Source organism: Ctenopharyngodon idella, chromosome 4 (assembly GCF_019924925.1).
Source record: "Ctenopharyngodon idella isolate HZGC_01 chromosome 4, HZGC01, whole genome shotgun sequence".
In the NCBI taxonomy this organism is placed as follows: domain Eukaryota; kingdom Metazoa; phylum Chordata; class Actinopteri; order Cypriniformes; family Xenocyprididae; genus Ctenopharyngodon; species Ctenopharyngodon idella.
Window position 1 is genome coordinate 19,577,843 of NC_067223.1, and position 24,335 is coordinate 19,602,177.

A 24,335-nucleotide genomic window follows, 5' to 3' on the forward strand; every position below is an offset into this window, starting at 1 on the left:
TTTGAGGAACATCATACCTTTGAAACATGTTCCCAGTTAAGTGTGCCATATGCATCAGACATTCAGCCAACAGTTCGTGGGCGTCATGTCTAAGGCTGAAACTAGGGGCAGCAAGGCCTTCTCTGCTGGCCTAAACCATTATAAACCTTGGAGGACTGAGGATATTTTTAAATATATCTCCAATTGTGTTCATCTGAAAGAAGATAGTCATATACACCTAGGATTTACTTGTATATTTATTATATTTATTTGCAAACCTTAAATCAGCAAGCTTTTATTTTGGCAGGATGCCTGCAAGTATAATGCACTGGCTGTTTTAGCACAGCAGAAGTGAAGGTGGCAGCTTTGCGTCTTGTGTAAGAATGGACTGAAATAAATGGAAATGTTATAGACTAAGAAGAGGCTTAAAGGGAACTGGTGTTGTATATACCGGTGCATCTCAATAAATTAGAATGTCATGGAAAAGTTCATTTATTTCAGTAATTCAACTAAAATTGTCGAACTCGTGTATTAAATAAATTCAGTGCACGAAGACTGAAGTACTTTTACTTGTGGTTCTTTTAATTGTGATGATTTTGGCTCATATTTAACAAAAACCCACCCATTCACTATCTCAACAAATTAGAATATGGTGACATGCCAATCAACTAATCAACTCAAAACACCTGAAAGGGTTTCCTGAGCCTTCAAAATGGTCTCTCAGTTTGGTTCACTAGGCTACACAATCATGGGGAAGACTGCTGATCTGACAGTTGTCCAGAAGACAATCATTGACACCCTTCACAAGGAGGGTAAGCCACAAACATTCATTGCCAAAGAAGCTGGCTGTTCACAGAGTGCTGTATCCAAGCATGTTAACAGAAAGTTGAGTGGAAGGAAAAAGTGTGGAAGAAAAAGATGCACAACCAACCGAGAGAACCGCAGCCTTGAGAGGCTTGTCAAGCAAAATCAATTCAAGAATTTTGGTGAACTTCACAAGGAATGGACTGAAGCTGGGGTCAAGGCATCAAGAGCCACCACACACAGACGTGTCAAGGAATTTGGCTACAGTTGTTGTATTCCTCTTGTTAAGCCACTCCTGAACCACAGACAACGTCAGAGGCGTCTTAACTGGGCTAAGGAGAAGAAGAACTGGACTGTTGCCCAGTGGTCCAAAGTCCTCTTTCCAGATGAGAACAAGTTTTGTATTTCATTTGGAAACCAAGATCCTAGAGTCTGGAGGAAGGGTGGAGAAGCTCATAGCCCAAGTTGCTTGAAGGCCAGCGTTAAGTTTCCACAGTCTGTGATGATTTGCGGTGCAATGTCATCTGTTGGTGTTAGTCCACTGTGTTTTTTGAAAACCAAAGTCATTGCACCTGTTTACCAAGAAATTTTAGAGCACTTCATGCTTTCTTCTGCTGACCAGCTTTTTAAAGATGCAGATTTCATTTTCCAGCAGGATTTGGCACCTGCCCACACTGCCAAAAGCACCAAAAGTTGGTTAAATGACCATGGTTTTGGTGTGCTTGACTGGCCAGTGGAGAAAACAACAGTGGAGTTTCGGGGCCATGTCAGTGGAAAGATAATGTCTGCACAACAGAAAATCAGCTTGGACAATATGCAAATTTGGGAGTTGTTGTCTGTGAAGGATGGGGAATCCATGGACTCTTACAGTCTGGTTGCAGACATTCTTGTCCATGGCGAGATGCATATCCAGACTTGGAGAGAGTTTGTGACAAAAGTCTCCTTTGTTGACAATTGTTGTCAGGAACCTATGAATCTGCTTTTTGAACTGGTTCCTTGAGCCGAACTGTCTGACAAGAACCGGTTTGTGGTAATGAATCAGACTTTGCATCACTAGTGTTTGCAGTGGGCTGTTTACATTAATCTCGCATCATAAAAGCATTCTGAGGTGCAAGTACATTCTCAGACTCAACCAAACGCACAAGAGCTCTTCTTCTTGAGCATTTGACCTTGTGGTTAAAAACTAGCCTAGAGCGCCATCTGCTGTTTAAAACTAAGCTCAAAATCAATTCAAGAGAGAATTGCGATGCATTCGGAAAATCTCAGAAGCGATCCATGAATTGAGATGAATCGATTTATTGTCCCAGCCCTACGTTTGTTATTGTTATAGTGGAAAAGGCGACAGACATAAGTAATGTAGCGTGTTTTGATGGTGCAGCGGCCATGTCATCTGGACTAAATGGAGTGCAACGCCTTATTATACTGTGTTTCTGTATAATATTGATGGTTTCTATAGCTGTGTGTCATGGCTCTGATTGCAGTAGAGATGAGACTGGATTCAAGTGCATCAGTGTTTATTGATAATAAACCCAAATGAACAGAAATACTCAGGAATCTTCAAAACTCAGGAATCTTAAGAACAAAAACAGAACATCCAAGCCAAAAGGCAACAATAACAAAGAAAACTGAACATCTTGTTTTACGGCGGTTGGCATTCAGCGTTTTGGTGCATTACCGCCCCCTTCTGTTCCGGAGTGTGGATCAGAAAATAGGTTTACAGACTAATCATCCACTTTCTCCTGCATCTCAAGACTACATGTTCTACTGACTCCTCTTCTTGACAACCTTCACACTGACCGGTATCATGTTTCCCTATTATCTTAAGTGTTTTATTTAATAGACAATGTTGATTTCCACTTCCAACTCTTGTCTCTTTAACATGCCTCTCGATTTGATATAAGAGCCTCCCTTTCTTCTCTCTAAACAACTGAACATGACAAAACACAGGGTTTAAATGCTCAGGCAAACAGGGGAGCTAACAAGATAATCAATCAGACACAGCTGGGACAAATGAACTCCTAATGATGGTAACCATAGAAACAAAGAGTGGCGGGAAACTGAACAAAGGAACTGATCAAAATACAAACAGAAAGTCCAAACACAAACTGAAACGTGACATTGTGGTGTCATGATGGTATTAAGAGATGGATTAATTCAGGTAGCACTGAAACTATAAGCATTTTAGTCTAAGGATTCTTGGCATGATAGCTTTTCTGAAATGTCAAACATGGTAGGCCATTAGGGACTACATGTGGAAAGATATATGATTATAATCTGGTGCAAAGCATCTTCTGGTTCTTATTAGAGAAGGATTTGTGTACATCAACTCATCGAACTAAAATAAACATGTGATAAGTTGTGTAATATTACATTGAAATTATACCAGTTTATACTTTAAACTTAACTTCAGTGCTTTCACTGCAAAAAAAATGCTTTTCTTGCATAGTATTTTTGTGTTGTTTCCAGTCCAAATATCTAGCAATTCTTAAATCCAGATGCTTTTACTGGATAAGTAAAATGACATATAATAACATAAAATGAAAAATAATCATGTTTCTGTTGGGACAGAAACAAGAAACAAGATTTCAACCAGAAATAAGATTATTTTTCTCACCCCATTGGCAGATAATTTTGCTTGTGATTTTAGTAGAGTGTGAACAGGACTTTTATTTTGGTCTGGAGATATTACGTCATAGGACTGCGCCGCGCTGCTGTGTCTGTTGTGATTCGGCTGACGAAAGGTTAGTGGTTTAAAGCATTTAAGTTGTTTAAATCAATGCAAACTGTTTCAAGTTCCTAGTTTTATATACGTGCTGCAAAACTGTTATTTGTTATCGGATCTAATATTTTCATGCGTTAATTAACATTAATGAGCGTTATTTTTGTGAGTAAAGCGCAATCACACATGAATAACAGAAAAGGTGCGTCTCATTTCGTTCCATATATAGATATCGTGAATGAATTCATCATAAACACGAATTTGGTCACAGGCAAATAGCGATTAAGAAACGGAGCTTTTTGAAACTCCGAGTCAATTGAACCAAATGCTTTATGATTCAGTGATTCGAAGCGCTCGAATCGCCGCGCGCTGACGAGACATGCTGGTCAAAACAGTGTAAACGCAACGAGAAAACAAACAAACACGCGTATTGATTTTACAAACAACTACAAATGTTTCCATCAAAGTGTAATCTATCACTAAATACCACATGTAAAGAATTAATGTCTAGATAGGAATGTACTATATTTTGTTCCTTTATCAATTTGCAGCTCTAATTTTGAGTGTTTTTTTTTAGGCTAATCGGGTCATTTAACGCCATTAACTCTTACTGAATCCCTTACCAGTGCACTGACTACTGAACTAGGGAGCGTATTGAGATGCACCCAGAGATGTAGTTGGGATTTATTTTTCTTTCTGTAAATTATTTTCATCTTAAGTGTTATTTTCCCCAAAAATAAAGAAATTGTCATCATTTACTCTACCTCGTGTCGTTCCAAACCCGTAAAACTTTCGTTCATCTCAAATGAAGATTTGTTTTAATGTAATCTGAGAGCTTTCTGTCCGTCCATTGACAGTCTACGCAACTACCACTTTCGAGCCCCAGAAAGGTAATAAAGACAATCATTAAAGTAATCCATGTGATTCCAGTGGTTTAACCTCAATTTTGTGAAGTACAACATATTAATCTCCAAAGCGTGTTCACGAGAGCACCGTGACACATGCGCATTGTGTTAACATGAGAGCAGACACTGTTGCGTGGACATGCCTTTGTGTTTTGAAGATGAACGAATGTCTTAAAGGTTTGGAACGGCATGAGGGTGAGTAATTAATGACAGAATTTTCATTTCGGGGTGAACTAACCCTTTAAACATGACAAATTGTTCAAACACACAGAAAAACTCCTGGTGAAGCAATTGAGATCCATGTGACATTATAAAGATGGCGTTTATTAAAGTGGAGAGTGAAGACCTGAAGATTGAAGAAGTGTTCAGTCTGAAACAAGAAGATACTGAGGAACAAACAAAGATGGTGTTTATTAAAGAGGAGAGCGAAGATATGAAGATTGAAGAAACATTCAGAGTGAAACAAGAAGATACTGAGGAACAAACAGGTTGGTTTCATTCTCAAAGCTGAACTCAGTCATTTGAACCTTATTAAAATGTCAAGATTTACACAAATGATTGATATTTTTGAAGAATATCATATGAGTGTCCTAATTAAAGCGGTTTTATTTGACATGGAGTGGGATTCAGTATATCGACAGACATGTATTGATCCCTTGATACTAATGCTACCTTCAAGCAAAGAACTTATATTGACAAGAAGTGAAAGCCAATAGTACGTTCCATTGCAACACCAGCGCCCAACAGCAGCCTTCGCTTCCACCATTTTGGGGTGAAAGTGACTCTGCAGTCTTGTTGTCGCTTTGGCAATATCAGCTGCTTTGGAAAAAAAAAAAAAATTACATTAATGCTGAAATCCAACCTGAAGGATGACAACACATAACATACAATCACTAGATTAGAAATCATCAAATTCTTTTAATAGTTTAAGTCTTCTTTTTTTTCACAAAAGTGGATGAATAGTAACAAATAATAGTATTAGTAAATGTGTAAAGTTGCATAAAATAGAAATTCTCAATAAAATAGGCTAACACTACCTCCAATATACTTAATGGTTGGATTCCACAACTGATAACATAAAACATACAAGACAATACAACATTTACTGTAGGTGTCATAACTTACTGGTGACTTAATTTGAGAAATTTTCTATTGCGCTTCTGATTTGGCTGAGATTCGCCGATTTTGGGTGCGTAAGATGTGATGGATTCTGATCCGTATAAAGAGTCTAACCATGTAGATGAGTGACTTTTTGCACTTCGTGTCACACACTACTCCCCTGCACTGCAGTGGATTGCCGAACAATGTTTTTTTTATTCCACTTTGACTTCTCTTTCGTTGTTATTATGTTTGTTTCTGTGTATCTGTGCTGTTGTCCAGTTGGCATTTTCACTCCATTTTCACATTTCCACCTATTACCAAAAAAAGCATCAGAGTTTCGCCTCTTGGCTTGTATACTCTTTTGCTTCAAGTGAACATGAGTAGATCCTACTTCCACTTTGGGGCGTTTGTTATTACGACAACACTAGTTAAATTAGTAAAAATACAAGTAATTTGTGTAACATTAAAACCAATATCAACTTCTGAATTGGAAACAATGAAAAACATTAATTTCTATCACTTTATTATATCACTTTCAGACACCATTGAGTGTTTGAAATAACTTTGCGATCCAATGGGGATTCCGATCACTGTATGAAGCAGAAATCCATTTATATGCGATGCTAATTACTACTGATGCTAATCATTGCGATAATACACAAGTTCATGGAAAATACCAGAGACAGATTGAAGAACTTTTAAAACTTGACTCTTCTGTAGTTACATTGTGTACTAAGACCAACGGAAAATGAAAAGTTGTGATTTTCTAGGCCGATATGGCTAGGAACTATACTCTCATTCCGGCGTAATGATCAAGGCAGGCGCAAATCAGCAGGCGCAATGATATTACGCAGCGCCTGTGACCCCCTGCTTGCACAGGGAGCGTGCCTTGCAACCATGGAGACATTTGTGAGAGACGCTGCATAATATCATTGCACCTGCTGCACCCATGGTACGGCAGCAAAGTTCCTTGATTATTACGCCGGAATAAGAGTATAGTTCCTAGCCATATCGGCCTAGAAAATCGCAACTTTTCATTTTCCGTCGGTCTTAGTACAGATGTAACTACAGAAGAGTCAAGTTTTAAATAGGAAAAATATTGAAACTCTTTGGTCAGTTTTAAGCGAGATGCTAACGGTCTAATCAGATTCAATGAACTATGCTAAGCTATGCTATAAGTGGTACCGCCAGACCCGGAGATTGGCTGAATGAATTCGAAAACGGTAAAACTCAACTGTTTAACTCTAGGGGAGTTGGAAAATGAGCCTATTTTCAAAAAAAGTGGAGTGTTCCTTTAATGGAGTTGTTCATTCTTGTGATTATAAATAATTGGAAGCAGATGCAATTGAATAGGTATGTGAAAGGGTAAATACCAGTTAGATTCAGCATTACTGATGTGCACTCCTGATACAAATTACTAAATTACTAAGTTACTGTTACTGTAAAATTTTAAATCTGGAATCTTAAGTCTTTAAGTAAAGAGCAAACGTTCACCAGGATTTGGCCTTAGTTCAATTAGGGGATTTAAATTTCTTTTATAAACGTACACTAGAAAAACACATTACTGGTGTGTATCTTGAGACAAAACAATGTCACTGACATATTTTAAGATATGTCAGTATAATTTGCTTTCAGTTAAAACAGCTCAAACATGCATTTTAGTCTGGGACTAGCTTAAGCCTTGTCTGTAAAATAGGGATAATATATTAAAATGTTTTTCGAGTATTCATGGTTTCTACGGAAGAAAAAATTTAAATTGAGGGTAACGTGGATATGACGTCACTGACAGGCGACACAATGAGTAGGACATTACACTGGTCAAAATAGCTGTTTGCTAAGGATTTAAACATTGTTGGAAACATTTGGGATATATAGATATATAATGTTACACAATACAAAACAAGTACACAAGTCAAGAAAATGTTACTGTTGGGCGAAAACCTCGTAATTTCATATTTTGCAATTTTAATTTTTTTTTCATAAATCATTACTATTGGTCACCCTTTACGTCTCTCTGTGGGTTTTACAAGTATTTAACCGAAAATAAAAAGTATTATAAAGAGCTTGTGACTAAACCTCGTAACTCCATTGGATCCTCAAACTGTGGGCAAAACCTTGTAACTCCACCCCGTTTTTTGAATTGAAGTGCCGCGAACAGCAGAGCTAAAGGTAAGCATTGATCTTTCTTCTTAGGTAAATATGTTTTAGAATTAGCCTTAGGTGGTTGCAAAATATCCATTGTATCTGTTTAACGAAATTTAGCTCTGATGTTAACATTGTGATTAATAGATTGAATAGTTTGCTGAGGAGACTAGTGTAGGCTAGTGATGTGACAAGAAATGATCAGACTAAAGTTGTAGCCTATGGTTTGTTTTATCGCTATTTACGATTGTCATCAGCAGAAGTAAAATTTTGTAATATTGTAGTTGTGTAACAGATTACAGAAGTGTCATCTGTATAGCTAGATAACCAAGTTCTTGCTATTTAGGCAAACTACTGCTATTTTTTTATACAATGTCTGTGTCCTTGGAGGAAATGTGTGCAATGGTCAATGTGTCATATGAGGAGGCGAGAAAGCTAATTCCAGTTAGACACGGGTAGAGATGGCAAAGAAGGAGAGAACAGCAAAAAGGTAGAACAAAGAAGAATGGGAGGTGATCCCAGCTCAGAGAAAGAGAATGAGGAAATGACACTGGAGAGTGTAGAGAGAGAAAGGAATTTGAAACCGAAGCAGGTATAGTGAACAATGTGTTAATTGTTCATGAGTTGTGTAGGAATTGATATTTCAATGTACTGTATAATGAGTGGTAATTATTGTTGAATGGATAGCTGGGCACATTTCACAGCAGTAGCACACACATATACATGCACACTAATGTTTTCTGTTGTTGTTTTTTTGTTAGATTCCTGTGATGGCACCAAGGGTGTTACAGTTCGAGGAAGAAAGAGGAAGGGTACAAGTAATTGGAAGTGTGTGCAGAAAAGAAGAAGAATGATGGGACAACCCTATGTTGGGATAAGCGGGAAAGAACAGGCTAACATAGAGCCCCGGGTGATGGGACCAAGATGCCAGTCAGCTGGATGTATAAAGTCCTCCAAGCATCACTGCAGTACAATTGGAGAAGAAGACAGGGAGAACATTTTTAAATGTTTTTGGGAGAACATGAACTGGGAAGAAAAAAAAATGTACGTGCGTAGTTTGGTAGACGTCATCCCAGTAAAGAGAAGAAGGGGGTCTGAAAATTCAAGAAGGTCATCTACTCTTAATTTCTTTTTAAAAGTTGATGGGCAGAGAAGAAGGGTGTGCAAGAGTTTGTTTTTGGCAACACTTGGACTAGGGGAATGGTCTGCCCTTAACTGGGTGCAAGACACAGGAAATACACAGCAGAATGCAGCATTATGTCACAGACGTGAGGCTCAAGAGTTCATGAAGAGTTTTCTACAGGATCTCCCTAAGGTGCCTTCCCACTTCTGTAGGTCGTCAACTTCAAAACAGTACCTGGAGCCTGTCTTTAAGTCCGTGATTGACGTGTATAATGTGTACCATCGTGCTGCTGAGGAAAAGATGCTGAGACCTTTCTCAAGGCAGGTGTTCTCAGAAGAATTTAGGCAGCAGAACCTGAGTCTTTACCATCCAAAGAAGGACCAGTGTAGTACCTGCTGCTCCTTCAAGGCTGGTAACTTGTCAGATAACGAGTGGCAGGTCCACTTACTTAAAACCGAAGAGGCCTGTGCAGCAAAATTGCAGGACAAAAATGATGCGAGTGAGAAGACCATGGTTGTCTGCATGGATCTACAAGCGCTCCTCCTTTGCCCCAGATTCAACTCATCGGCTCTTTACTATAAAACAAAACTTGCCGTCCACAACTTTACAATTTATGACATGTCTACACACAACACCACTTGCTATGTCTGGCATGAAGGTGAGGGAGCTCTGTCTGCCAGTGAGTTTGCATCCTGTGTCACCGATTTCCTCTCTGAGCACAAGGAGTATGAGAAGTACATTTTGTGGAGCGATGGTTGTGGCTACCAAAACCATAATTTGGTGCTCAGCAATGCTCTTCTGAAGTTTTCCACAGAGAATGAGAAGGTAGTCATTCAGAGGTTCCTTGAGAAGGGGCATACAGAGATGGAATGTGACTCAGTGCACACTGTCATTGAGAGACGTCTGAGAAACCAGGAAATCTATGTCCCAGCGCAATATGTTGCCCTGATGAAGACGGCGTGGTCCAAGCCCAACCCGTATAAAGTAAAATATGTGGACCATAACTTCTTCCAAGACTTTACCAAACTGAGGCTCTGCAAGTCTATCCACCCAGGGATCAAACTCGATGACCCATCTGATATCAGAGCCATCAGGTAACTATCAAACTAAAATCATGTCTCTCTCATCAGGTCAAAAGTCATGATGTTACAGTTATTTGCTGTTAATTATGTAATGTAAAATTAAAACAGTTAACATACAATACAAAGTAAAATAATGCTGTGTAAATGGTGTTGTTCGAAATCTGTAAACTCTTTCTTTTTTGCATGTTATTAGGTACAACATTAATGGCACGATGGACTTCAAGATCCAGCACTCGGCTGATTGGACTCCATTTTCAAAGAACCAACAAATACAACACACCAATTCATCCTCACCTTCAGTCACTCCACTCTATACAGAGAGCCTGAAGATAAAGGAGATGAAATACAGACACCTCCAAGACCTCAAGGAGATCATACCAAAAGACTTCCACAGCTTTTATGACAATCTAAAACACTAGGAAACACAAAGTCACTCACTCACATCCATGCACACACACATACACAAAACAAAATGACAGACTGTTAATAAATTGCTGGTTATGATTGTCATTGTTGGTAGATGCATTGCTGTAGTTTTGTGAGATCAATTTTTCAATGGGTGCCATCCTTTTGAGAGTGCCTCAGGCCAACAGTTCTGGAGCGCAAGCTTTCTGTCAGATGATATAAATGCACAGTAGCAAAATCATGCAACCTACCCTATTGTTGTTTAAATTGTTCATTTTGCTACTGTGCATACATCATCCAATGTAAATTAAAGGAACACTCCACTTTTTTTGAAAATAGGCTCATTTTCCAACTCCCCTAGAGTTAAACAGTTGAGTTTTACCGTTTTCGAATCCATTCAGCCGATCTCCGGGTCTGGCGGTACCACTTTTAGCATAGCTTAGCATAGTTCATTGAATCTGATTAGACCGTTAGCATCTCGTTAAAAAATGACCAAAGAGTTTCGATATTTTTCCTATTTAAAACTTGACTCTTCTGTAGTTACATCGTGCACTAAGACCAACGGAAAATTAAAAGTTGCGATTTTCTAGGCCGATATGGCTAGGAACTATACTGTCATTCCGGCGTAATGATCAAGGAACTTTGCTGCCGTACCATGGCTGCAGCAGGCAAAATGATATTACGCAGCGCCTCTCACAAATGCCTCCATGGTTGCAAGGCACGCTCCCTGTGCAAGCAGGGGGTCACAGGCGCTGCGTAATATCATTGCGCCTGCTGCAGCCATGGTACGGCAGCAAAGTTCCTTGATTATTACGCCGGAATGAGAGTATAGTTCCTATCCCTTATTTCCCTAGAAAATCGCAACTTTTCATTTTCCGTCGTCTTAGTACACAATGTAACTACAGAAGAGTCAAGTTTTAAATAGAAAAAAAATATCGAAACTCTGGTCATTTTGGAGCGAGATGCTAACGGTCTAATCGGATTCAATGAACTATGCTAAAAGTGATCCCGCCAGACCCAGAGATCGGCTGAATGGATTCGAAAACGGTAAAACTCAACTGTTTAACTCTAGGGGAGTTGGACAATGAGCCTATTTTCAAAAAAAGTGGAGTGTTCCTTTAAGAGCAAATTTTCATTGATGATGGACTACATGTTTTTAACTTGTTGATTACATGCACAATAATAAATGCATTAAAATAAGTGAATCTATCAAGTGTATATTATAATACTATTGTTAAAGGGGTCATGAATTGAGAAATCAAATTTTCTTTGAGCTTTTCACATATAAGAGGTCATCATACTATAAGAATATCCTGTAAGTTTCAGAACTTGTTAGTCCAAAAACGAAAATGACTCATTTTGGAATGTGCCAATTTGTGACGTCATAGATATTTGAAAGAATGCTTCTGCAGAAGATCAGCGCCGACTTCAACATTGTTACCATTGTAGCCCAGCCCACTGATTCGTGCATGACAAGTAGTAGGTAAATAACATTCATAACGCTAACACTAGATTGAGCAACTGAAGAATGCAAAATCTTGAGCAGTGTCAGGTTCCAAAAATAAAGTTCAACCACACATTCGTAATGGTGTGGTTGAACTTTATTTTTTAATGAAGTTCCAGATTGCGTGAGTATTGCTGCCCTCACGTGCTCTCTGAATTATCGTAAATATGATTTTCCTAGGTAAACATTGCACATGAACACCCTCCCATTTCGAAACCTGAATGCGATGAGCATGTAATCGCGACTTCAGAAGTGGGAATTATCCACATGAAGGCAGCATTTGTTCACTTCATTTCAACGCGGATTCCTTTGTAAACAAGATGATGGCAGATTTGCAGAGAGGCTGAAATTAAAGAACGATGCTGTGCCCTCTATATTGGATCCGTCAGGAACGACGCAACGCACGTGAGTAAAAAAAAAAAAAAGTTGGTAACACTTTATTTTAGTGTCATTGTTACACGTTACATGCAGTTACTATTGTAACAACGTAGGTAATTAATATTACACAATACTTAAATGTATAATTAGTGTAGCCAAAAAGTTTTCACTGATGATTTCTTTGTTACAGATTAACCAATATTCACAGAAGGGTCCACAACCAAGACTTAAAAAGCATATGAAATACGCATAACTGTTTCACATTGTTGGTATATATTTGAACTTTTACTAACAACTTTCTGTAGCATCTTCGGTTACCAGCGTTGGGGGTAACGCATTACAAGGAACTTGAGTTACGTAATCAGATTACTTTTTCAAGTAACTAGTAAAGTAACACATTACTTTTTCAATCCTCGGGTGCGGTTGCATCTCGCTGCATACGAGGATTCCATCGGCCTCGAGCGCTTCAACCAGCTTTCCATCCGCTTTGCCTCCCGTATGCAGTCGTGTATCGAACACCAGGGCCAGTCACTGTTTAACACCATCCTCCGTCGGCCAGAATCCGTCAGCCCTCCAGAACCAGCCAACGAGCCCATGCAAGTGGAAAACTCACGTCTATCTTCTGCTGAGCGACAACGGCGGCTGACCCTGGATTTGTGCCTTTACTGTGGTTCCCCTGGGCATGTACTCTCCACATGCCCAACCCGTCCTCCGCGTCCTATGGTGAGTGCTATCCTTCCCTCCATGAATAAATTGAAGCCACTCACCACTGTAGTAAACCTTACTGCCGCTGATGTTTCCCTTCCAGTGGTGGCGCTCCTCGACTCAGGGTCAGCCGGCAACTTCATCTCAGGCACCCTCTGCCAACAACTCAAGCTCAAGACCACGCCTTCTCCGACCATCTACCAGATCCACTCTGTAACGGGCAGACTCCTCAGTAAGAGACGCGTGAGTCGCTGTGCTGGCCCTATCCAACTGCAGATCGGCGTGCTGCACCAAGAGGAAATCCATCTGCTGGTTCTGGAGGAATCCACCTCTGAAGTGATACTAGGGTGTCCCTGGTTGGAGCAGCATAATCCCGTCATCTCCTGGAGCAACGGCGAGATCCTGAAGTGGGGCCAAACCTGTTTCTCCAAATGCATCTCCAAGATTCCTGTTCCTTCGTCTCCTCGTTCTGAAGAAATCTCCCTCTGTGCCACGTCCATCGAGAGTCCTGTGGAGAAACGTTCTGTCGATATTCCATCCTGTTATGCCCCCTCCAAGCTGCCTCCACACCGGCCATGGGACTGCGCCATCGATCTGCTTCTGGGTGAGTCAGTGCCCAGGGGAAGAATCTACCCCCTGTCCATCCCGGAGGAGAAGGCCATGGAGGAATACATCAAAGAGGCATTAGCTCAAGGTTACATCCGCCAGTCTACTTGCCCTGCTGCTTTGAGTTTCTTCTTTGTGGCAAAAAAGGACGGAGGCTTGCGGCCCTGTATTGACTACCGTGCACTGAACAAGATTACAGTCAAGTTCCGTTACCCCCTTCCTCTCGTCCCAGCGGCCCTGGAACATCTCCGTGGTGCCACTGTGTTCACCAAGCTGGACCTCCGCAGCGCGTATAACCTCATCCGGATACGTGAGGGGGACGAGTGGAAGACCGCCTTCGTGACACCTACCGGCCACTATGAATACCTCGTTATGCCGTATGGCCTGGTCAACGCCCCCTCCGTATTCCAGGATTTCATCCACAAGGTGCTCCAGGAGTTCCTTCATAAGTTTGTTCTAGTCTACATCGACAACATCTTAATTTACTCCCGGAGCTTGGCCGAACATCGCCACCACGTTGCGGAGGTCCTCCAACGCCTGAGGAAATTCCATCTCTTCCTGAAAGCTAAGAAGTGTTCCTTTCACCAGCCCTCAGTGCACTTTCTCGGCTACATCATCGACCACAGTGGCATCCGGATGGACGAGGGGAAGGTGGAAGCCATCAAGACCTGGCCCACTCCATCCACTCTCAAAGAACTCCAGCGTTTCCTTGGATTTGCAAGCTTCTATCGCCGTTTCATCAAAGACTACAGCTCCATCACCCATCCACTCACAAACCTGCTCCGTAATAAGCCCAAGTCTCTGTCCTGGCTGCCGCCAACGCCTTTGAAGCTCTCAAGGAAGCCTTCACCACCGCTCCCCTCCTCGTCCACCCCAATCCAGACCTGCCCTTTGTAGTAGAGGTGGACGCCTCCACCACCGGAGTGGGGGCGGTGCTTTCTCAGCAGCAGGGGACCCCAAGTAGACTTCACCCATGCGCCTTCTTCTCCCGCAAGCTCAACCCGGCGGAGACCAACTATGACATCGGGAACCGCGAGCTTCTGGCCGTGAAGTTGGCCCTTGAGGAGTGGAGGCATTGGTTGGAGGGAGCTAAACATCCTTTTATAGTTCTCACAGACCATAAGAACTTGGAGTACCTAAAAGCTGCAAAAAGATTGAACCCACGACAAGCACGCTGGGCATTATTCTTCACCCGTTTTGACTTCTCCATCTCCTATCGACCCGGCTCCAAAAATGTCAAGGCGGATGCCCTCTCTCGTCTTCATGCTCCAGAAGAACGACCAGAAGAACCAGAAACCATCCTCCCTAAATCCATCCTCGTAAGTCCCATTACTTGGTCAGAGGAAACATTGCCCCCCTCCAATGCCTCCACCAACACTCCGTCGGGTTGTCCACCAGGCTTGCATTATACCACCAGGGCACAACGCACCCCACTGATTCACTCTGCCCACACGTCACTTGGCACTGGCCACCCGGGGGCCAATGAAACCCTCTCGCTGCCAAAGGAGCGCTTCTGGTGGCCCAACATGGCAGCTGACATCAGAAGGTACGTGCAGGGTTGTAGGGAGTGCGCCATCTCCAAGAGCCCACGCCATCTTCCATCCGGCAAGCTCCATCCTCTGCCCGTTCCCAATTGACCCTGGTCACACCTAGGAGTAGATTTTATCACCGACCTGCCAGTATCCGATGGTTTCACCTGCATTCTCGTCATCGTAGATTGATTTTCCAAGTCATGTCGTCTGATTCCCCTGAGGGGCTTACCCACTGCCATGGAGACCGCTGAACTTATGTTCAATCATGTGTTCAGATACTTCGGAATCCCCGAGGACATCGTCTCTGACAGAGGACCCCAATTTACTTCACGGGTATGGAAGGCCTTCTTCTCGCTCCTAGGTGTGACCGTTAGTCTCTCATCCGGCTACCACCCTCAGTCGAACGGGCAGACGGAGAGGAAGATCTAGGAGATCGGCCGCTTCCTCCGTACCTTCTGTCACGGCCACCAGAACTCTTGGAACCAGTATCTGGGTTGGGCCGAGTACGCACAGAACTCCCTGCATCAGCCATCTACTGGACTCACCCCATTCCAGTACGTACTCGGCTACCAACCCCCACTGTTCCCCTGGACCGGGGAGCCATCGGACGTTCCAGCAGTCGACTACTGGTTCCGAGAGAGCGAGAGGGTCTGGGACTCTGCACACCACCAACTACAGCGGGTCCTGCGCAGACGCAGGATGACGGCCGACCTTCACCGTTCCAATGCTCCCTCCTACCAACCGGGACAGAAGGTCTGGCTGTCGACACGGGACATCAGACTGCGTCTGCCCTGCAAGAATCTGAGTCCCAGATTCATTGGCCCATTCACCATCACCAAGCAGATTAACCCTGTCATGTATCAACTCCAATTACCTCCACAATACCGGATTCATCCCACTTTCCATGTCTCCCTTCTTAAACCTCACCACCCTTCTGTTCCTCTCTCCACAGGGCCTGGCGTAGCAGCTGCCGAACCCCCCCTTCCACTCATCCTGGACGACAGAGCTGCATACGAGGTTCACGAGATCCTGAACTCCCGACGCCGTGGTGGTCTTCTAGAGTATCTTGTGGACTGGGAAGGCTACGGCCCCGAGGAACGCTCTTGGGTCCCCAGAAACGACATACTTGACCCCAATCTGCTTCACACCTTCCACTCCAACCATCCTGACAGACCTGCCCCACGTGGAAGAGGACGGCCACCACGACGTTGGGGTCCTCGGCCCTCAGGAGCGGGCCGTGGAGGGGGGGGTACTGTCACAGACACGCCAGGCTCCACCATTCACCAATCACAGCGCACCACTTCCCCTGAATACTGATCACCGGCACCTGCACCTCATCACAGCCTCATCAACACCACTATATAGAGCACTCACACACACAGCCACATTGTCCGGTCTCGTTTGCATCTAAACTTACCTGTATGCTTACCTCAAGGACAACTACTTACCTGTCTCCAGCGTCTCCAGATCTCCTCGTGTGATTCCCAGTCTGTGTGTGAGTGTTCTCCTCGTTCTACGTTCATCCATACCAACGCCATTCAAGATCACCACGTCTGCAACCACAAAGGACAGTATAACTCATCTGCACTTCAGTATTTCATCCTCACGTTGTCATATACTCACCTGTACTGCTGTTTTCACTCTGCTGGTATCAATAAACATCCTTGTCTGTGATATCCTGTTTCCGACCCTTCTGTACTGTAACACACACAAATACATAAGAAATAAACAAAAATATAGATAAGAACTTACCAAGTTGTCAGACTGGAGTATCCTTGGTTTTTGAGGCGTAGTCGGTTCATTGTCTTGCATTTCAGGATCAGACTCTGGCTTGAACATGTATGGCTGAATCTCTCTGGTTGCTATTTTTCCACAATTTTCAAAACAATTCCAAACGTGTACTGACAGGGGGGCACTGAAACTTGTTTTAAATTGTAACACTGTTATTCAACCATAGCAGTGGGCATTTACTTCCAAATCTTCAATGCGGCACGCCCAGAAAACGGGAGTGTTTCACGACCGAGTCTCTAAAACAGTGGAAAATAGCCTATTACTTATGATGGGTTTTTTTTTTATGTAAAAAATTCTGGCGAACATGTTAAGTGGACCTTAGACAACAGAATAAAATAATAAAAAAGGCAGTTCATGACCCCTTTTAATAATTAATAATTAATTAGTATAATTCTTTATAGTGTTTCTTTCAGTTGGCCATTTGGCATCAGTATTGAGTGTTTGTGGTTTCTTCAGTCAAATGTAGAAGAATACACAGTACAATGGAAGTACTAGGCAGTTGTTTGGTCTCTTGTTTAATAAATAAATCTATATATATATATATATATACGCACTCACACACTCACTCAGAAGAAACCTTGTCTATAAGGCTAATGTTGTTTGCACTTTAAACGTAATGCGATGCTGTCGGCACCAATGGCCTAGTGATGAGTGTGCTGACATGTGGTGCAAATGTGTTCACGGTGACCCAAGTTCGATTCCCGTCTCGGGGTCCTTTGCCAATCCTGCCCCCCTCTCTCCGCCCAATGCTTTCCTGTCTGCTCTCTACTGTCCTCTCTGAATAAAGGCACAAAAAGCCCATAAATATAACTTAAAAAAAAAAAAAATGTAATGCGATGCACTTACTGCCTTCAGTTGTGGCCCTTCTAATTATGGACAAAACACATTTCCAGTATTCTCTGGTCAAAAACTTTATAACTATCTGAGCTTAATTTAGATAAAATGTAAATAATATAATGACACATACAAGTGTCTGATTATTTTTGAAGCAACAATACCAGCCTTGACAACGCAATGCTTGATTATTGTAAAAATAGTTTTTTCATTTCCTGAAAATGCATATTTCCACCTACCGAACATCAGTATTCTTCGTCCATTTTTTAAACCCAATACCACAGCCATTCTTGTACATGCTGTAGTTACTTCACGCATTGATTACTGTAGCTCTCTCCTATTTGGGTTAACTCTCAAACTTCTCCAAAAACTTCCATAATTCACTGGTCCAGAAATCAGCCGCCCGCATAATTACTAGAACCTCTTCCATTGTGCACATCTCTCCTGTTCTTTATCAGTTACACTGGTTTCCTGTTAAATATCGCGTAGTGTACAAGATTCAGCTTTTCACTTGCTTCATATATATACTCAGTGCTCAATGCTATAAATCGTGTTGTAATTAGAAACCAAACCTTTGACGGTTTTCAGACTACAGAGTGTGAACACAAATAAGCAGGGGACCGTTTGAAAGCAGCTGCCTATCAGGGGGTACCGACAGTGTTTACACGACACCGTTTTCAACTATAAACGGAAAACTTTTTATGGGTTTTGACTTTTAATTTAAATGACAACAGCGTTTTGGTGGCCTAAAAACAAACTTTTGAAAATGGGTTTCAAAGTACAAGTTTTTGAAAATGATACTGTTGTCATCTCCATGTAAACTGCAAAAACATGAATCTTTGAAAACGGTGATGGCATGTATATGCATATTACGTGTTTAGTCTATTCGCCTTATTTGTCAACGCAGAATTAAGGTATTTCTGTGAATGTGCAAGACTTCTGATTTATTAGCCGCTAAGTGCAGTAAACTGTAAAAATAAGGTGGATAGGCATGCGCGTTTGGCGCGAGTACTCTGTAAAAGAATGTATATAAACGCAGGCACGTAATCTTTCTTTACAAAGTGACATTGCCAACTACTTGTCTGGTATGCGTAATACAGCATTTTTAGTCATTTTCGTGGATCCGTGTGAACAGGGATAGTTTTGATAACATTGTTATCTGTAAAAAGAAAAAACTTTTCTGTTTTTAGTACATCGTTGTCATGTAAACGTATCCTGAGTCATAATAGTCTTGGCTATTGGACCCGCAGTCCGCCTGTGCCTATTGATTTCCAACCCGCACCGAAGTATTGCTCTATTAAGCTGCTTTTCCACCAAAATTACCCGGAACAGTTTGTCCCAGGAACATTTTCCCCCAGACCTATTGCTAGCTGTGTTTCCATAGCGTTCTAAAGCACCGTGAAGATAGTCCAGTGACGTAGGACTGCGCGACTTTCCAGTTCCCGCTGGATTTCATCCTTTGCATTTAAGCTTAATAAAGCCTGAACCTCATTGTCAGTCCATTGGTCATATTTTTTAAACTCCATTGTTGATTCAATTAGCAAACAACTCTTACTGCACATACCGCAACAGACTTGGTTGATGATGGTTTACCGCAATGATGGTTGGAGTCAACCAATCAAAATGCTCCGTGAGCTCAACCAATCAGCATGATCAGCACCCAAATCCCATCCCCGAAAGTTTGGGAACTTTGGAAAAAAGTACTACCTAGCGAGCAGGTACTTTCAGAGGGGGAATTTTTTACCTGGAACTTCAATTAGAGCCTGGTTCCTGCGGTGGAAACACACAGAGTACCACCCCAAAGTTCCTAGTTCCTGGGGAAAGTTCCTGCAGTGGCATTAATTAGCTTTGACATGGTTGGCTATTACATATAGTAACATGGTTGTTACTACATATAGTTAGTTAGCCTTCCGAACTCCACCACATTGTATATGTATTGCTCATTAATCAAGAATGTGAAAGTGCAATTCATTTTGTTTAATTTTTAGTAGTTTAAGTAATTGAAATAACAGTATCAATTCCTCTTTAAACAGGTTCCTTTATCTGTTGCCAACATTAGCTTTCTTCCCTTTACTTTCTTCCCTGCTGCAGCAATGAGCTCTTTCTCTGTTCCCACAGAAGCCCTCTTTCTCCTTTCTCTACCTTTACTTTCTCCATTGGCACAACGCAGGAGCCCCATTTTCCCCTCTGCCCAATGTTTATACACTGCCACAGCCAAAATTGCTTAAATCATTTATCAAGACAGGATGGGCAGGTGAACTTGCGACACTGGTGTTAATTTGTATTTGTCTCTTTTCACCTTAGACCTGATGCCGCTGAAAGAGGAGAGTCAAGAACTCAATAAAGAGGAAGAGAAAAATGATTTCATAACTGGAGAAAAATCCACACGGACTGAAAAGATGACCTCACGAAAAAGAGCTCAGAAGACCAAATCTAACATTTCTAATCGAACACAAAAACAAACCCTTGACGTCCACAAGAGAGTTCACTCTGGAGAGAAGCCTTTCACCTGCAAACTGTGTGGGAAGAGCTTCTCACAAAAAGAAAGTCTTAAGAATCACATGAGAATTCACACTGGAGAGAAGCCGTTTGTATGTGATCAATGTGGAAAGAGTTTCAGATGTAAAGAAAAGCTTAATAACCACATGAAGATTCACTCAAATGAGAACAATTTTATATGTCATCAGTGTGGAAAGCGGTTCGCAGACAGGAAATACCTTGAGAGGCATGTAAAAACTCACACCGGAGAGAAGCCTTTTATGTGCCATGAGTGTGGAAACAGTTTTCGAGTCAGTAGAAACCTAAAGAATCACATGAGAATCCACACTGGAGAGAGACCTTTCACGTGCGATCACTGCGGAAAGAGTTTCATTAATAAAGTTAGCCTTAAAAATCACATGGACATTCACACCGGAGAGCCATTCACATGCGATCACTGTGGAAAATGTTTCGCGTATAAAACAACACTTAATGCCCACATGAGACTTCACACTGGAGAGAATCCATTCACCTGCAAACTGTGTGGAAAGAGCTTCTCTCGAAAAGGAAATCTGACGATTCACATGAGAATTCACACTGGAGAAAAGCCGTTCACATGTGTTCAGTGTGGAAAAAGTTTCAGACGTAAAGAAACTCTTTTTACCCACATGAGAATTCACACTGGAGACAGTCCTTACCCCTGCAAACTGTGTGGGAAGAGCTTCTCACGAAAAGGAAATCTGAAGATTCACATGAGAAGTCACTCTGGACAGAGGCCTTTCACATGTGATCAGTGTGGAAAGAGTTTCAGACGTAAAGAAACTCTTAATTTCCACAAGAAGATTCACTCAAGAGAGAACCGTTTTATATGTCATCAGTGTGGAAAGAGTTTCACAGACAGCGATCACCTTAAGAATCATGTAATAACTCACACTGGAGAGAAGCGTTTCATGTGCCATCACTGTGGAAAGACTTGTAAAAGCAAAGCAATCCTTGAGATTCACATAAGAATTCACTCTGGAGAGAAGCCTTTCACCTGCCCCCAGTGTGGAAAGAGTTTCACACGTAAAGCAAACCTTCAGACTCACATGAGAGTTCACTCTGGAGAGAAGCCTTTCATATGCCATCTTTGTGGAAAGAATTTCAGATTTGAAGGAAACCTTAAGTGTCACATGAGGTATCACAATGGATAGAGGCCTTTAGTGTGAGAAGAGTTCCACATTTCAGTAGTCCTAAAAAACATAATTTACAAAATAATGATGGAAGTAATTACAGAGTGTGGCAAGAGGTTCACAACATATATAATATCGAAAAAAAAAAGAAAAAAAAACATTCATTCTGGAGGAAGGCGATAATCATACCTGCAAAAAATTCGCTGTTTTGAATCAAAATGTGTTTATGTGAATCATGTAGATCTGATGAGGGTTTTTTTTTTAATTGCAAGCACAATAAACTTCACAATAATCATTGGAAATTGTCTAATTTCACATAGACTGGAGTGAGACCATAGACCAGTGGTTCCCAACCTGGGGTCCAGAGTTCGCAGGGAGGGGCGTGAGAGTTTATATGCTTTGAGGTCAAACATGGATACGAAAAACCTTTTTGTATAGTTTCTAGGAATGCTCCAAATGATCGGCCACTTATCCGAAAATGTTGTCAATTACTTCCTTTGATTCTATACGTGGTCTCTCAGCTTGCTGATCACATAAACTGATCACATTTTTATGACGCAAGCTTGTTCACACCAGCTGTGAGAGCTGCGGCAAAAATGAAAAGTCAGCAGCGGCTGGTGTGTATACAATAACGCTGTGAAAACGTGTGTATGGTTCAAACTACTTTATTAAAAAAAAAAAAAATTCCACTTTCTTCTCTTCTTTCCCTAACATGTGAGCATGTTCTCCACATTAGAGCTTCAAGTGAAGGGTTGCCAGTGCTGTGGCAAATTCGATGTCTCTGTGTCCCTTCAGTTCTGGTCTCAAAGAAAAACTATCAGAGTCAAAGTTCCAGGTCCCAGGAGTTTAACTTAATTGACAAGCAACAAAGTGAGATGCCAGCCCCACATCTGAATCTCTCTAGCCAGGGCTCAGTTTTTATACGTTTTTCTTATCTGTTAAAACAGTGTAAGATCCACCCCTACAGTTATTTTCCATGATCTCATTTACAGGTGTTCTCCTCCCTTTCTCTTCTTGGAGTCTCCCAAGTACTCCCCAACATTTCCACCACAGTCACTTCACCAATTAAACTGCAGGTGTTGCTTATGTAAGAGATAATTTTCTTAGTAAGGGTGACCGACTGCCAACTACTGTACATCTTTTGACTTAATCTCTCATGGGCCTTCTGCCAATTGATGGTCAATCCTTTTCCCATTGGCCAAATGAATCATTGTATCAAACCAGTCAATACTCCCCGGAGGCAAGAAGCCTTCACGTGACTCCCTTAATAATGGTCTTATTCATTTCACATCCTCCTGTTGTCTGGTGGAAAATTACCAACAAAATAGGCTCAGAATATTGAAAGACAATTCTACTCATTAAATTGGGGTGGGGGCTTATATGAATGCATTTCTGAAGGAACTGACTTACTTCACAAAAGTTTCGATTACATTTTCTTTTAGGGGCCGTTCACATATCGCGACTTTTCCACGCATAAGTCAGTTATTTCAAATGTAGACGCGCGCTCATAATGGAAGCGACTCCTTCTAAAAGAGCGCAGTTCATGGATGCATAGCACTTTGGAAAGAAGGAGAAAGCGGTGCGGGGGGGGGACTGTTTCCTCAGGGTTTCTTATATGTATGGAGGGGGGGGGCTTCATGGACAAAAGGTTGGAAACCACTGTTTTATTATATGTGACTTGCAGACACACCCATTTTGCACACGTCACTTAAACACAGAACCAGGAAACGAATCTCCTGAATTCAGAGAAAGAGAAACTTAAGTCTAGCTATGTAGGAAACAGAAATCTCTTGAGTTCAGAGAAATAGAAACTTAAGTGTAGGTGAGCTGTTGTGACTCTCTCTGGATGATGGATAAACATGTAACCACAATACTGAATCAGCTGCAATACAGAGGACAGAGAAACAGGTATGGACTCAAAACTAGGCACTGAGAAATAATGCTAACAGGCTCATTTCATATGTTTTTGTATACATTTTAACAGGTAACATTCACACTGCAAGCAGTGTTTGTGGGGCTCTAGGTAATGTAATGAAAATGGGCCCCATCAATGTAAATATTGTCATAACATTACAACTAAAATTTTTTTTAAAACAGTGAGGTTATATGAATTATTCATTGTACAAATGAATCATGTTGTTGTTAATATGAGGTCATAAAAACTGGATGTATTATAATTTTGTCAGTGAATATCTGGTTAAATTATACTTAAAGGTGCAATATGTAAGAATTTTGCAGTAAAATATCCAAAAACCACTAGGCCAGTGTTATATATTTTGTTCACTTGAGTTCTTACAATATCCCAAATGTTTGCAACTATTTGTAAATCGTGAGAAAATTGCAATTTTAACCAAGGCTCCGGGACGTGTGAGGAGTAGCCTGTCAATTGTGTCATACCCGCGTTACCCTCAGTTTCCGGTTTTATTTTGTAGAAACCATGGAAACGCCACAGATGCTTTAATATTTACATGTTTTAATAGGCAAGGGAACAACTGTTTTGATATATTTATAGACAGAAAACTAATTATTGTTATATAGCACAACACGTTTAGTCGTATTAAAATCTAATTTTCTTGATTTTTTTTGCGAGTACCATGCTTTACCTCAGAGAAAAACACTATTTTGTGAAGTATCTAACATAGCATAATCAGATGCAGCTTTATTTTTAGTAACAGTAATACAGCATTTTCTCCATCATACAATACGTTTTAAAATTAATTGCGTGCCATTTATCAACACAAGCCATCCAGCATTTAATATGATATTCTAAAATCGATCTAGCTTACTGCAGTGTGTCTCAAACAAGTGTCTCGCAGCAGCTGCTGAGCGAACGCACAGAGTAACGTTATAACATTTTCAACACACTCAAATGTATCTAATATGATAACAGAGCTGCGTTACCTCATACTCATGACCGGAAAAGCGGAAGCAGCGCCGGCGACTGTGGCATAATAAAAGTTCCGCTGCTCGCGGCGTGTGTTGCGCAATCGCTCCAGCGGCCTCGTTCAGCTCCCACAACACTCGGTCCTGCTCTGCTTCATACTACAGTAACGTTAATAATCGCATCCCTGAACA

The 24,335-nt window shown here is 41.5% G+C and overlaps 4 protein-coding genes across 16 annotated transcripts in view; 3 read left to right on the forward strand and 1 right to left on the reverse strand.

Annotated features, from left to right (window-relative positions):
• LOC127510680 (gastrula zinc finger protein XlCGF8.2DB-like) overlaps positions 1-24,335 on the forward strand; it is a 220,351-nt gene that overhangs the window by 84,226 nt on the left and 111,790 nt on the right. The gene's annotated exons all lie outside the window — the stretch shown is intronic.
• The window catches only part of LOC127510610 (gastrula zinc finger protein XlCGF57.1-like), a 151,214-nt gene that overhangs the window by 40,863 nt on the left and 86,016 nt on the right, over positions 1-24,335 (reverse strand). The gene's annotated exons all lie outside the window — the stretch shown is intronic.
• The window catches only part of LOC127510601 (gastrula zinc finger protein XlCGF8.2DB-like), a 142,725-nt gene continuing 121,803 nt past the window's right edge, over positions 3,414-24,335 (forward strand). Inside the window, exons 1-4 of one of the 6 annotated variants that reach the window (XM_051890354.1) lie at positions 3,414-3,524; positions 4,679-4,895; positions 8,412-9,867; positions 10,049-10,763. In XM_051890354.1, coding sequence (XP_051746314.1) covers positions 4,724-4,895; positions 8,412-9,867; positions 10,049-10,274 — 1,854 coding nt within the window. In that variant the 5' untranslated portion in view covers positions 3,414-3,524; positions 4,679-4,723 and the 3' untranslated portion in view covers positions 10,275-10,763. The other 5 variants (XM_051890355.1, XM_051890353.1, XM_051890357.1 and 2 more) reach the window with 5 other exon arrangements.
• LOC127510585 (zinc finger protein 721-like) overlaps positions 22,877-24,335 on the forward strand; it is a 38,462-nt gene continuing 37,003 nt past the window's right edge. For 3 of the 4 annotated variants that reach the window (XM_051890253.1, XM_051890258.1, XM_051890259.1), the window contains exon 1: positions 22,878-23,168. The gene's annotated coding sequence lies outside the window, so the exon portion shown is untranslated. Of the gene's footprint in view, positions 23,169-24,335 lie in introns of all 4 variants that reach the window. The other variant, XM_051890255.1, reaches the window with a different exon arrangement.